Source organism: Austrofundulus limnaeus, unplaced genomic scaffold (genome assembly GCF_001266775.1).
Source record: "Austrofundulus limnaeus strain Quisiro unplaced genomic scaffold, Austrofundulus_limnaeus-1.0 Scaffold756, whole genome shotgun sequence".
In the NCBI taxonomy this organism is placed as follows: domain Eukaryota; kingdom Metazoa; phylum Chordata; class Actinopteri; order Cyprinodontiformes; family Rivulidae; genus Austrofundulus; species Austrofundulus limnaeus.
The window spans coordinates 49422-63577 of NW_013953158.1; the positions used below are offsets into that span (position 1 = coordinate 49422).

The following is a 14156-nucleotide window of genomic DNA, read 5'->3' on the forward strand; positions in this document are numbered from 1 at the left end:
GTTGTGAAACTGTGTTTTTTCGACATTAACAGAATATCGACAAAGTTTTGCGCACATTTGCAATGGAAACGCAGCTTATGTCACCTTTAGTTGTTATTAAAAGGCTGTTTTGTGTTTAAATAGAAAATAAACGTATCCTCATCATTTCCGTTTCTAAACACCTTGAAATTGGCCGGTCTCTTTAAGAAACTCCTTCCGCTTCTGTCCCGCCCATTTCAACGTGTGGGGGGAGGGGATGCCTGCGGAGGGGGGGTGCGCTGTGATATGGTAGCTCAGTGAGTTTACTTGGCATCTGAAAACACATTTCCTCAGAGGTATTTTGAATTTGAAAAGAGCTGAATAGTAGTGTTGGGAGCTCAGCAGACACTTTCAGTTTCACCAGTTGTTTGCTTTGTTGCTGCTGAGAGCCTGCAGGAGTCATGGGCGGGGTTGTGGAGGTGTGCTCTGTGATGAGGAGGCTCGGCTTGGAGACACAGGCCAGAGGAGGAGCTGGTTCCAAAAGGTGGTTCTAGTCCCAACCAGTCGTTTCTGCACCCCTGCCTGCTGCCTCAGGACAACACAGGATTTCTCAAACATGCATGAATGAGTCAAAGTAAGACTCAGAGTATGTTTTTAATGAGAGGATAACATTATAATTTGATATAAAACTCTAAAAAGTTATTTTACATGATATAGCCCCTTTAATATAATCTGAAACAGAACACCAAGAGTCGTCCTCATACCTCCAACACCTTCTGACATCATGAGGAACACCTGTTCATGTTAACCAGCAGCTGTGGCCTGAAGCAGTCCTGGGGGGGGTCCAGGGTTATACTCACTAAGAAAATTTTGTAAAAGAGCTACTTAAAACTGCTTTTTCCAGCTACTTGTAGAGTATTTTACTAAAAAGTCTGTAGAATTTTGTGAAGTTAAACATGTCCAAGCTGATCCCACAGGACATTTATTAGGGTTTKAGTGGAGGACTGCAGGCAGGAAAAAAATATATCCTCTTTAATACCAAATTCTGATGATAATCTCTGATCACCTGTGTGGGGTCCATCATAGTCATGCCACAGGACAGAGTTCAGTTTCAGACGGTGGAGACATGGAGTTGCCACTGGCTGCTCACAGGTGCTGACAATCAGCACATAGTGTACTGAAAACAAGAGACAGTATTAACTAGACATGGGTTTTTGCGATGTAAAAACAAGTGTGCATTGCCATGTAGCATGTCATTGCAGCATGGCTTTGCCTGCAGCATTGGACTTGCAGAATGAAATGGGACCAAGTTCAAATGTGTTTTCTATACCAGCTTGTGGCTCTCACGTGAGCAGGTGTTTGTAATTAAGGTAATTTTGTGACAATATGAAGTTTGAAGAGATTTTTTGTTAAAGTTGCTATAGTTGGGTTTTGAACCCTGATGTCCCACATGAAAGTCCATGGCGTTGACCACTGGACCATTGGAGCTGTGGCAGAAGGTGGTGCCAGGGGTTGGTCTGTATGTGTGCAGAAAGAGGCCACATTGCCAATACAATTATTGACACTAAACTGCATAATATTACAACAATAGAGCAATATTAAGATAATGATATAGTAAAACATCAAAATACAATCATATTAATATTGTAAACATTGAACTATTGAGATTAAATATACAAAACTATGGTGCAGTACCAAGTTGTGTACAGCTGGGGGCAGTATTGGACCATTACAAGGCCCCATTGACTCCCATTTTATGAATTTGGAATAAAGTTTCAACATTAATATTTCAAAAACTACAAGTTGTACAGGTACCAAAAGGCAAAGCAATCATTTGGCACAGGACCTTTACAGATAGAAATTACAATGGCAGCTGTAGGACAATGTAGGCAGGAGCATTGGACTTTCAGAATGAACTTTGACCAAGTTCAAGTGTGTTTTCTATACCAGCTTGTGCCTGTCACGTCAGCCGGCATTTGTAATTAAGGTAATTGTGTGACAATATGAAGTTTGAAGAGATTTTTGTTAAAGTTGCAGTAGCTGGATTTGAACCCTGATCTCCCGCATGAAAGCCCACAGTGCTCATCATGAGACTATAGGAGATGTGGCAGAGGACAATCCCAGGGATTGGATTGTATGTATACAGAAAAGGTTTACCTTGCCAATGCAATTATTGACACTTAAGTGCAATATATTACAACAATAGGACAACATAAAGACAGTATTACAGTAAAACATCAAAATACAATCATGTTAATATTGTAATCACTGACCTACTGAGTTAAATATTACGAAACTATGGTGCAGTACCATATTGTGTAGATGCAGCAGGGGGCAGTATTGAACCAATACAAGGCTGCATTGACTGCCATTATAATTTATTAAACATTAATACTTCAAAAACTATAAGTTTTACAGGCACCAAAAGGCATAGCCATCATTTGGCACAGGGGCTTAACAGATATAAATTACAATGGCAGCTCTAGGACAAGGTATGCTGGAGGAGAAGCATGGCAAAGTTGAGATGACTTGGATGGGAAACGAAACACAGTAGTGTGCATTGCTTTGGCAGTGTGCATTGCTTTGGCAATGCACACTGATTATTAACACACTCTATTCTGCTGCACAACTCACACATGTTTTCTTACCAAACGGTACAAGATCTATTGGCAAGAAGCATTGTTACACAAATTTCTATATGTTTTATGCTGTTTAGTTTGATTTTCATTAAAATGATGAGTATATGTAGGCTCAAATACTTTGATCTACAGTAGTTCTTTTAATACATCACACTGAAGATGGGAGTTTTTAAAAATATTTTAAGATGACTTATGCAAAATGCACTTACTAGTCTCCAAGTGCTGCAAAGATCTCTTTATATTCTGTTTGAGTCATATTTTTCAGTCCATTCAGTTTTCTTTATGTTTTCTGAACTGTTATTAACTGGTAACCTTCTGAGTTACCAGTTTTAACTCTTATTGAGTTTTTGTTTGGTTCCCTTCTCTATTAGGAGCACKGCAGCGGAGCGGCTGATGCCAGCCAATCAGAGGGCCATCAGTCCAAGTTCATGGCTAAGATGGCTTCACAAATACAGACTCGGAGCAAAACTCAGGTACTGTTAACCTCTGAACACACAATCTTCATAAACTCAATTATTTTCAATYACATCAGTTTCACTTCATGTTCCAGAGTTTCAAGAGAAAACCTGGGCAGGCAGATAACGAGCGGTCGACAGGTGACCATAACGAGCGTATTAGCAAGCGCCTGCGTACGGTGGAGAACAGCAAAGACCAAACTGAAAACAGGCAGCATGGAGCCCAGCAGGAGTCTGATCTATATGAACACGTCAAACAGGAGGAGACGGCGTATGACACTCAGACCTACGGTCAGTAACTCTTWGTTACTAAACAACACACAGTGGCAGAAAAACTTTGAAAGATTAAGTCCAATCCAAAGAAATAATAAAGAACTAAATTAAATCCACGCCTGTCACGATAAGGACAATTAATCACATAACAAATTTAAAAAAAAGTTTGATGATTTCCTTTGACCTTTTTGTTTGTTTTCTTTTTTCCTCCCTATTTTTTACTCCTCAGCATAGAGGAGTGACCTCTGATGTCAGGTGTTTACCAGCTTCATGCTCTCTAACATCTTTAGCATGAGAGCTACAGACATTCAGTTGGAGGAGCGTCTTTGCTTTCCCCGTGCTAGGGCTGCAGCTAACAATTATTTTAGTAATCGATTAATCTATCCATTACTCTGACGATTAATCGAGTAATCAGATCTAAAAAAAATCATGTTCTGCAGTAATTATTTCAGCTTATTTTATGAGAAATACAATTATTTAATATTGTGAAGGGGTAATCTACACCTGCTGATGACCGTGCTGACGCATAAAGAATAAATAATGCTGGCTTGAATAGAGGAGGAGGGAAGTGATTTAACAACTTCAGCAGCCCCACAAAGGTCAATGAGATGACTCAAGTTCAGATGAGTGCTTTGTTCACATTGAGTTAGATCTGCATTTCTGATAAAAGCCTTTCAAACTAAACATTTACTTCTTCATGTACCTTAAGATTAGAACAAGAATAGTCTTCAGAGACTAAACAAAAATAAATGTAAAAGTAAGTAAATGTGGTTTGCTTTCAGATGTTGCCAGTGCAGAGCAACAGAAACCAGCGGAGACTCAACAAAACCAGAATCCAGATGAGGATGATGAGGACATTGCCATGGAAACAGAGGAGCAGAAGTTGGAAGCCGCTGATGTCCCGGAGCTGAAGCCTGACCAGCTGAACTCTTCTAAATATTCACAGAAAGGTGTGAACAGCTCTGCTTCCTGTGATATTTAGTTTATTTGACATTTGATAAATTCTGACAGTGGTAGAAGTKGAAGGGGCTAAAGCAGTGGGTTGAGTCAGACAAAAACACCTACACTGTTTATGTACCAAATTGATTTGTGGAAGTAAGACGTTGGTTTACAAGAGCTTAGAAACTTTAAAATGATTCAAAAGTTAGTGTAAAACCTTCTGAACGGTCCTTCTTGTTGTTCAGCTGTGGATAGTGGTGAAATGGAAACGAAGACGCAGGAAGAGGAAGAGGAGCAATGCAAAGACCAACAACAGACCAGAGAAGAAGAGCGACGGGAGCGAAGCTCAGAATCCACAGTTCATACGGTTCCTGAGCTGCTGCTGCTGGAGTCCATGCAGGTGAAGACACACCTCAGCCTTTTATAATAATGCTGCTTCTACTTTTAATTGTGTGAAAACGCATCAGTTATATTTTTGAAAATTTGTTTTGTTTGCTGTTTAGAGTTTTTTAAAGTCTAATTTCTTTTTTTGACTACATATTTTATTAAAACATTAATAATAAAAGAACATTTACATTACAATACAAAAATAAAAAAGAAGGCTGGAGCCCAGCATTTCACAGTTTACAAATATTTCTCATTTAAACTTGAACTCCATAAAGTCTTAAATTAGTTCTTTTTGAAATGTAGTTCTGTTTGTGCTGACATGCAAAGTGAACCACAGTCACCTATCTCTGCAGACAGCTGATAGGAACCCTGAAGACCTGAGGAAGGAGATGGAGCTTCAACTGCAGGCCTGGCACAGACTGTCTGCAGGAACTCAGGAGGAGGTGAGACTAGTCCAGAGTAGGGTTGGAAAAAATCATATNTATCTTCCACTTTATCCAAAGTATCTTCCACTTCATCCAAAGTATCTTCCCCTTTATCCAAAGTATCTTCCACTTTATCCAAAGTGTCTTCCACTTTATCCAAATTATCTTCCACTTCATCCAAAGTATCTTCCACTTTATCCAAAGTATCTTCTACTTTATCCAAACTATCTTCTACTTTATCCAAACTATCTTCCACTTTATCCAAAGTGTCTTCCACTTTATCCAAAGTATCTTCCACTTTATCCAAACTACCTTCCACTTTAGCCAAAGTATCTTCCACTTTAGCCAAAGTATCTTCCACTTTAGCCAAACTATCTTCCACTTTATCCAAAGTATCTTCCACTTTATCCAAAGTATCTTCCACTTTATCCAAAGTATCTTCGACTTTATCCAAAGTATCTTCCACTTTATCCAATGTATCTTCCACTTTATCCAAAGTATCTTCGACTTTATCCAAAGTATCTTCCACTTTATCCAAACTACCTTCCACTTTAGCCAAAGTATCTTCCACTTTATCCAAAGTATATTCCCCTTTATCCAAAGTGTCTTCCACTTTATCCAAAGTATCTTCCCCTTTATCCAAAGTATCTTCCCCTTTATCCAAAGTATGTTCCACTTTATCCAARGTATATTCCCTTTATCCAAAGTATTGTAAGAAAATTTGTATTCAATAAACTGAAGTCGAGATGATAAACACAAATGTTAAATAAAGTGATTACATACTTCCACTTTGTCCAAAGTGTCTTCCCCTTTATCCAAAGCACCTTCCCGTTTAACCAAAGCATCTTCCCCTTTAATCAAAGCGTCTTCCCCTTTAACCAAAGCATCTTCCCCTTTAATCAAAGCGTCTTCCCCTTTGTCCAAAGCGTCTTCCCCTTTGTCCAAAGTGTCTTCCCCTTTGTCCAAAGTGTCTTCCCCTTTGTCCAAAGTGTCTTCCTCTTTGTCCAAAGTGTCTTCCTCTTTGTCCAAAGTGTCTTCCTCTTTGTCCAAATTGTCTTCCTCTTTGTCCAAAGTGTCTTCCCCTTTGTTCAAAGTGTCTTCCCCTTTGTCCAAAGTGTCTTCCCCTTTGTCCAAACCGTCTTCCCCTTTGTCCAAAGTGTCTTCCACTTTGTCCAAACTATCTTCCACTTTATCCAAAGCTCTTCCCCTTTATCCAAAGCTCTTCCCCTTTGTCTAAAGTGTCTTTCCCTTTATCCAAAGCTCTTCCCCTTTATCCAAAGCTCTTCCCCTTTGTCCAAAGTGTCTTCCCCTTTATCCAAAGCTCTTCCCCTTTGTCCAAAGCGTCTTCCCCTTTATCCAAAGCTCTTCCCCTTTGTCCAAAGTGTCTTTCCCTTTGTCCAAAGTGTCTTTCCCTTTGTCCAAAGTGTCTTCCCCTTTGTCCAAAGTGTCTTCCCCTTTGTCCAAAGCGTCTTCCCCTTTGTCCAAAGCGTCTTCCCCTTTATCCAAAGCTCTTCCCGTTTGTCCAAAGCGTCTTCCCCTTTATCCAAAGCTCTTCCCCTTTGTCCAAAGTGTCTTTCCCTTTGTCCAAAGTGTCTTTCCCTTTGTCCAAAGCGTCTTCCCCTTTATCCAAAGCTCTTCCCCTTTGTCCAAAGTGTCTTTCCCTTTGTCCAAAGTGTCTTCCCCTTTGTCCAAAGTATCTTCGCCTTTTTCCAAAGCATCTTCCCGTTATCCAAAGTATCTTCGCCTTTATCCAAAGCGACTTCCACTTTATCCAAAGTATCTTCCACTTTATCCAAAGCGTCTTCTACTTTATCCAAAGTATCTTCCTCTTTATCCAAAGTCGGGTCGCAGGTGCAGCATCTTGAGCAGGGAAGCCTGCATCTCTCTTTCCCCAGCCACCTTTTCCAGCTCTTCTGGGAGGACTCTACAGCATTCACAGGCCAGCCTCAAGACAAAGTCTCTCTATTGTGTCCTGGGTCTTCCTCGGTGTCTCCTCCCAGTAAGGAGGCGTCCAGGAGGCATCCTAACCAGATGAACCACCTCAACTGGCTCCTCTCGCTGTGGAGGTGCAGTGGCTCTACTCTGAGTCTCTCTTGGATAACTGAACTTTTCACTCTCTCTGTAAAGGAGAGTCCAGCTACCCTRTGGAGAAAACTCGCTTGTATCCACGGCTTGTTCTTTCAGTCACTTCCCAAAGCTCATGAGCATAGGTGAGGGTAGGAACGTAGATTGACCTGTAAACAGAGAGTTTTGCCTTATAGTTCAGCTCCCTCCTCACCACAACAGACTGGTACAGAGTCCAAATCGTATTGTGTGCAATTAATCATCAGAAAAACTTTTATCAATTATTTTTTGCCACTTGATGATTAATACAATTAATGACACCAGGTGGACTGACTGCAGATTTCCTGCAGTAATCGGGTTGGTGGGGTGGGGGTGAGGCTACAGGGTGGACTGATGTTTGCTGCCTCCCACTGCAACAAGCTTTAAATATGACACATTTAAAAGAAACAAAAGTTCTGTAAATTATTTTAAATTTCTTTATCCTAACTGTGGTTTTACTTGGCCTATCAACACAATTTAAAGCTTGATGTATAGCTTGAAGCTTCAACACAATTTGGAACAGAAATATTTTTAATTGGTCATGTGACCAGGACAGGAGTGGGGAAAAACTGGTCCTCGATGGCCACAGCCCTGCATGTTTTACTTGTTTCTGTGCTCCGACACACCTGATTCAGTCACTGATTTACCCCCAAGTTCTGCAGAAGCCTGATTATCACCTATTCATTCAAATCTGCTGTGTTGGAGCAGAGAAACAAGTAAAACATGCAGGGCTGTGGCCTTCATGGACCAGGATTACCCACCTCTGGACTAGGACATGCAGGCATCCAGGGGATTAATCGTCATAATAATCATAATTGGCTAAATACCACAATTAATTGTGATTAATTTTTTTGCCAATATCACCCAGCCCTAGTCCAGACAGAGTTGGACTTCTTCTACTTGGTGTCAGAACTGTTTCAAAATCCAACAGCAGAATAAGTGATACGTTTAAAAATAAAACACCTTCAGTTACTGTAATTTATCACCATGAAAGGTGTCTGACTCTGGGTGTCCTATTTGTGTTCCAGGAGACTGCAGCATCTTCCATGTGGCATCAGTACCAGGCTCTGACTTCAGGTCTCTCTCAGCAGCTCTGTGAGCAGCTCCGTCTCATCCTGGAACCCTCTCAGGCCACCAAACTGAAGTCAGTACAAAGACGTCACCTTGTAACCTTCTGTTTTATTACTGACTGTGTGAATCTATTCAGATGAATGCAAGTAATGTTTGTTTTCGTTTTGTTTTGTGTTTTGTTTTGTGTTTTTGGTTTTRTGTTTTATTTTGCTGTTGTCTTTTTTGTTTTGTTTTTCTGTTTTGTTTTTCTGTTATGTGTTTTGTTTTTGTGTATTGTTTTGTTTTGTGTTTTGTTTTACTGTTTTGTTTGTGTGTTTTTTGTTATGTTGTGTTTTTGTTTTTGTGTTTTGTTTTGATTTTTTTTTGTTTTGATTTTTTTTGTGTTTGTTTTATTTCTGTGTTTTGTTTTGTTTTTTGTTTTGTTTTTTTTTGTTTTGTTTTGTGTTTTGTGTTTTGTTTTTTGTTTTTGTTTTGTTTTTTTGTGTTTTGTTTTTTGCTTTGCTTTGTGTTGTGTTGTGTTGTGTTGTTTTGTGATCTGCTCCTCAGAGGTGATTACCGCACAGGGAAGCGTCTGAACATGAGGAAGGTCATTCCCTACATCGCCAGTCAATTCCGCAAAGACAAGATCTGGTTAAGGAGGACTAAGCCCAGCAAGAGAGAGTACCAAATCTGTCTGGCTATAGACGACTCTTCCAGCATGGTGGACAACCACTCCAAACAGGTGACTCTAATCCTACTGAAAGTTTACGACAAGTTATAGTACTGGTATAAACTAGAGTAACTATTTAAAAATCCACCTACAACTCAACAGATAATTCTCCACAAAAAATTGATTTGATTCAAGTTGTTTTCTAAGTGACACTTCATCTTCCACCAGTGGTTCCACATCATTCAACATGAGTCTCTGCAGTCACTCAGTGGGAGGTTCTTGGTGTGTGGGAGGAGTTTGTTAAAGACGTGWTTGGTCGGACTGACTATTTTGGGTGGGSCTTGAATTAGCCAGAATRATTCAGTTGGATAAAYGCCAATAACTCGAGCCAGGAAGGTGCTAGCCACTCAAAATTTGAACGCTGTACATGTGGAGGGATGTGTAACAATTCAAGACACCATTGCAGAGACCCCTACTTTTCTAAGATGATAGCAGCTAAAGCCGAAGTCCACTGACAGATAACTTCCTGTGTCTACCTTTGATTGACAGCGCCACTTGTTCACTTTCAGACAGTTGTTAAATAATTGTTACAACTTTTCTAGGGTTGATCAGGACATAACATGAAAATAATTCATGAAAATAATTCATTTTCTGCACAACTCAAGCAGCCATGTAAGCACACTGATTMGAGTTTTACGAAAGATTTATTGAAATTGACCAAGACCAAAATACTAAACAAAACCCAAACTATCTTATCACTTATGTACATTTATRTACAAAGATAGAAAAAACAGTTTCTTCCTTTCCCAACTAAAAAAAAAACAGGAGAAAAGAATAAAAGAAATAAATGGCAGTACTTCTACAGCTCGTTTTTAGAGCTAAAATAAATTGAAAATGGCTGCAAAAGTGTACTTATTTTGGAAGATACAAATGTTTTTAACTCAAATTAACCAAATTTATGAATATTGAGCTAAACGTTTGCGTGGCACTAGCTGAGAGTCTGCACATTTAAAGGTACAAACATTGTGCAATACCAAACTTTGGCAAAAATGTTTGTCATCAACCCTGTTTGTCTGTTAGCAAAATATCTAAAGTAATTATATGGTAAATGGTACTGAACTTATAGAGCGCTTTTCAAGTCCCTCCGGACCCCCAAAGCGCTTTACACTAACAGACATTCACCCATTCACACTCACATTCACACACTGATGATGGCWAACTACACTGTAGCCACAGCTGCMCTGGGGCGCACTGACAGAGGTGGGGCTGCCATACATCGGCGCCACCGGACCCTCTGACCACCATCAGTAGGCAAGGTGGGTGAAGTGTCTTGCCCAAGGACACAACGACTGAGACGGCTGGACGGGGGATCGAACCAGTGAACTTCTGGTTCCAGGACGACTCCCCTAACCACTCCGCCACAGCCGCCCCATATGTACAACTGTCCACCCAGTTCACACAACCTGCTGTAACTTTATCAGTTTTACATCAAAGTTTGATGCGGTCGTTGCTGCAGAGTCACCTCCAACACTTCAAAACTTTAACACACAGTGTTTCCCAAAGGTAGATTGTCTTTTTAAGTTGTGACATTGTTTGTGTTGCAGCTGGCGTTTGAATCCCTGTCAGTGATCATCAGCGCGCTCACTCTGCTGGAGGTTGGACAGGTGTCTGTGTGCAGGTGAGAACAGAGTGTCAGGTTGTTGTGCGCAATTCCTTCAAACATGTAGAGAAGTCTAAAGCTCTGTRAGTGACGATTGAACCGGGGACCTGTAAGAATCTAAATAAACAGAAAGCGAGCGCTGTGGAACACAGAATATTCATTATTCTTATTCTTATTATTATTATTATAAAATTTATTCATTTAAAACAAAACAACATAAATTCAACATACAACAAAAAAAATCAAATTAAACTAGACATGGTCTATTATGATGTAAAAAACAAGTTTGCATTGCCTTTGTAGCATGTCATTGCAGCATGGCTTTACCTGCAGCAGTGGGCTTGCAGAATGAACTGTGACCAAGTTCAAATGTGTTTTCTATACCAGCTTGTGCTTGTCAAGTCAGCAGGTGTTTGTAATGAGGATAATTGTGTGACAATATGAAGTTTGTAGAGATTTTTTGTTAAAGTTACTGTAGCTGGGTTTTGAACCCTTCTCTCCCACATGAAAGTCCATAGAGTTAACCATTAGACCATTTGAGCTGTGGCAGAGGGCATTGCCAGGGGTTGGTTTGYATGTGTGCAGAAAGAGGCCACATCACCAATGCAATTGTTGACACTAAACTGCAATATATTACAACAATAGAGCAATATTAGGACAACATTATAGTAAAACATCAAAATACAATCATATTAGTATTGTAACCACTGAACTATTGAGATTAAATTTCATTAAACTATCGTTCAGTACTGAGTAGATACAGCAGGGGGCAGTATTTGAACAATACAAGGCTCCATTGACTCACATTATAAATTATTAAACATTAATATTTCAAAAACTACAAGTTGTATAGGCACCAAAAGGCACAGCCATCATTTGGCACAGGGGCTTTACAGATATAAATTACAATGGCAGCTCTAGGACAAAGTATGCAGGAGGAGAAGCATGCCAAATTGGACATGACTTGGATGGGAAACGAATCACAATAGYGTGCATTGCCAATGCAATGCACACTGATGAAAGGTAGCAGAAGAGGAAAATAATCTTATGATTTCTACCCCTTTTACTTAAATTCAGTCAAAAAAAATCTTCAATTTACAACATACAAAAAAAAGAAAAAACAATAAAGGATTAATTCCTTCTTGAGTAACAATTCGTGCCTTATACCCAAATATATTTCTCCCAACAAATTTACCTTTATCATTTTCTTAAATATACACATTGATCTGGCTTTTTTAACGTAATCCTCCAAATTATTCCGTAATTTAATTCCCTGGACTGAGGTACTYCATTCTTTCAAACTGGTTCCAATTTTAGGTCTCACAAACATCTCTATCCCGTTCAGATTGTAACAACTCTCTCTTTTTTAACAAAATGTGATTGAATGTTTGAAGATAATGTATTTTTATGAGCCATATATATGACTGSTAAAATACTATAATCAACCAAATCAGAGAATTTCAACAACTTCAACTGATGGAACAATGAATTTGATGAGTGACTGTAATGTTTTCTGGTAATAATTCTTACAGCTCTTTTCTGTAAAATAAAAACAGGATTTGTTATTGTTTTACACGCTTTTCCCCAAACATCAACACAATAAATTAAGTGTGGAACAATTATTGCATTATACARMATAAACAGTGCTTTATCATTAAATAASTCCTTTACTTTGTACAATACCGCAATGGATTTKGCTATTTTTGTTCTTAAATGATTTATGTGAGGTCTCCATGTCAGACCCTCGTCAATGATGACACCCAGAAACTTCACCTCACTGACTCTACAGATCTCGACACCATCAACTCTATATGGAACATCAACAGTTTTCTTTCTGTTACTGAATATCATATCATATAATAATAATATATCATATCATAAGTGTCCGACAGGAGTCTTGTCTACCAAGTAACAAAAGTAGATTTCAACAGAAACATGCAGGGAGATGATGTCTGTTAAATACTTTTCTGTTACATGAAGAACTGAATAAAAACTCAAACTCTAAAAGAAATAATGTCAGATAGAGGTGCATGTTGATCTTTTTTTTTTCCTGTTTGTCTTCAGTTTCGGTGAGCAGATGCAGCTGCTGCATCCTTTCCAGCAGCAGTTCAATGACGAGTCGGGGGCTCGGATCCTCAGACTCTGTCAGTTCCAGCAGAAGAAGACCAGAATAGCACAGGTGGGAATCATGCGTTCACCGAACACTGCTCAGTCCTGGAAACAGGGTGCATTCACACCTGACACATTTGATCCACTTTAAACGGATCAGAKTTCATTTCACCTCGTTAGTCCGKACCTTTTATSCAGCTKTGGATACACTCGGGAAAATCTGAGTGTTTTCTGCACRTGAATGAAAAKAGAKGTTATAATTTCAGAAGATGGAGTCTAAATGGAGGTGTAACATATCAACAGCTGAGCAGGGACTGCCTCTGAGGAGGAAATAGATTCTCAGAGGCTTACATAGAAATGAATGAAAAATTAATGAAAACATGTAAATATCTAACTTTTTAACTTTGTTTACATTAAAGGTTGAATGTTGTGAACTTTCAGACTGACCTTTTTCAAATCTCTTCTTCAGTTTCTGGAGACTTCCACGTCGATGTTTGTGTCAGCACGCCAGCACCGTCCAGGATCTGTGAACTCAGGTGAGAACTAAGATCCTGTATGTTGGACCGCCACATGTTGCTGTATGTGGAAGCTTCTAGTATTTGTGTTAATACAGTACATCCTGTTAATACACACCTGGATACTCCAGAGCAGACAACTGAGAAAATACTTCTGTAGAAGTGATGATTTGATCAGCAGCACCTGCTGAGTCATCCTTCCTCAGTGTAGGGCAGAGGTGTCCAACTCATTTTCACTGAGGACCACATGAGTGTTGGTGGTCCTCACAGGGCCAGCTGTAATAAAGTTTGACGAAACATGAGCCCTGAACCAAACCAAATACAGGAAATGTGCCTTTTTGGACTTCATGAGCCACCGTTAAGCAACATGGTATCAATATCAGTGTGTCTAACCCTACAAACAATGAGCTGTTGTGGGTCAGGACACAAGGAGCATCTCGTCTCTTTGGGTTGCGGCACACATTTGCCAACGCTGTCCCAAAATTACAACTACTGTATTTATTCAARTATAATACGTGAAATTGAATCCATATAATGATCCATTAAGTTGGGGGGTAGTACTATACTCTGATAAATATATTTACTTATGTATTTTAACTGAAATATCGGCTTCATTCACAAAATGCATGAGTCTGGAAATGAGACCATGACGTAAAAAGCAGTTGAAACAAGCTGACCAGTGACACTCCTCCGTGCTTCAGAGCGAGATAATAACAGATCCAGGCAGGTGACATGATTGGAAAAAAAGCAGTCCTGCACCTTAGTAATGATAACAAACTAATGACATTAGTGTGTGACCTGGCTGCTCCTCTACACACTAATGCCATTACAGACAACACATGTTCGTCTGTAATGGCTGCCGTCTACCAGTGTTCTGAAAAAGTTTGTATCCCTGAAAAAAAGTTTCCCCACCAGAGGGGGCGCTCGCGAGTAGGAAGTAATCTGCTTTTCCCCCACAAGATGGCCCAAATCT

General features: G+C 39.6%; 1 protein-coding gene across 1 annotated transcript in view; it reads left to right on the forward strand.

Annotated features, from left to right (window-relative positions):
• The window catches only part of LOC106532353 (midasin), a gene marked incomplete at its 5' end in the record, with an annotated part of 67840 nt that overhangs the window by 49217 nt on the left and 4467 nt on the right, over positions 1-14156 (forward strand). Inside the window, 10 exon segments of the mRNA XM_014028390.1 lie at positions 2969-3070; positions 3148-3343; positions 4108-4275; positions 4510-4664; positions 5005-5094; positions 8208-8323; positions 8797-8971; positions 10504-10577; positions 12624-12738; positions 13138-13204. Coding sequence (XP_013883844.1) covers positions 2969-3070; positions 3148-3343; positions 4108-4275; positions 4510-4664; positions 5005-5094; positions 8208-8323; positions 8797-8971; positions 10504-10577; positions 12624-12738; positions 13138-13204 — 1258 coding nt within the window.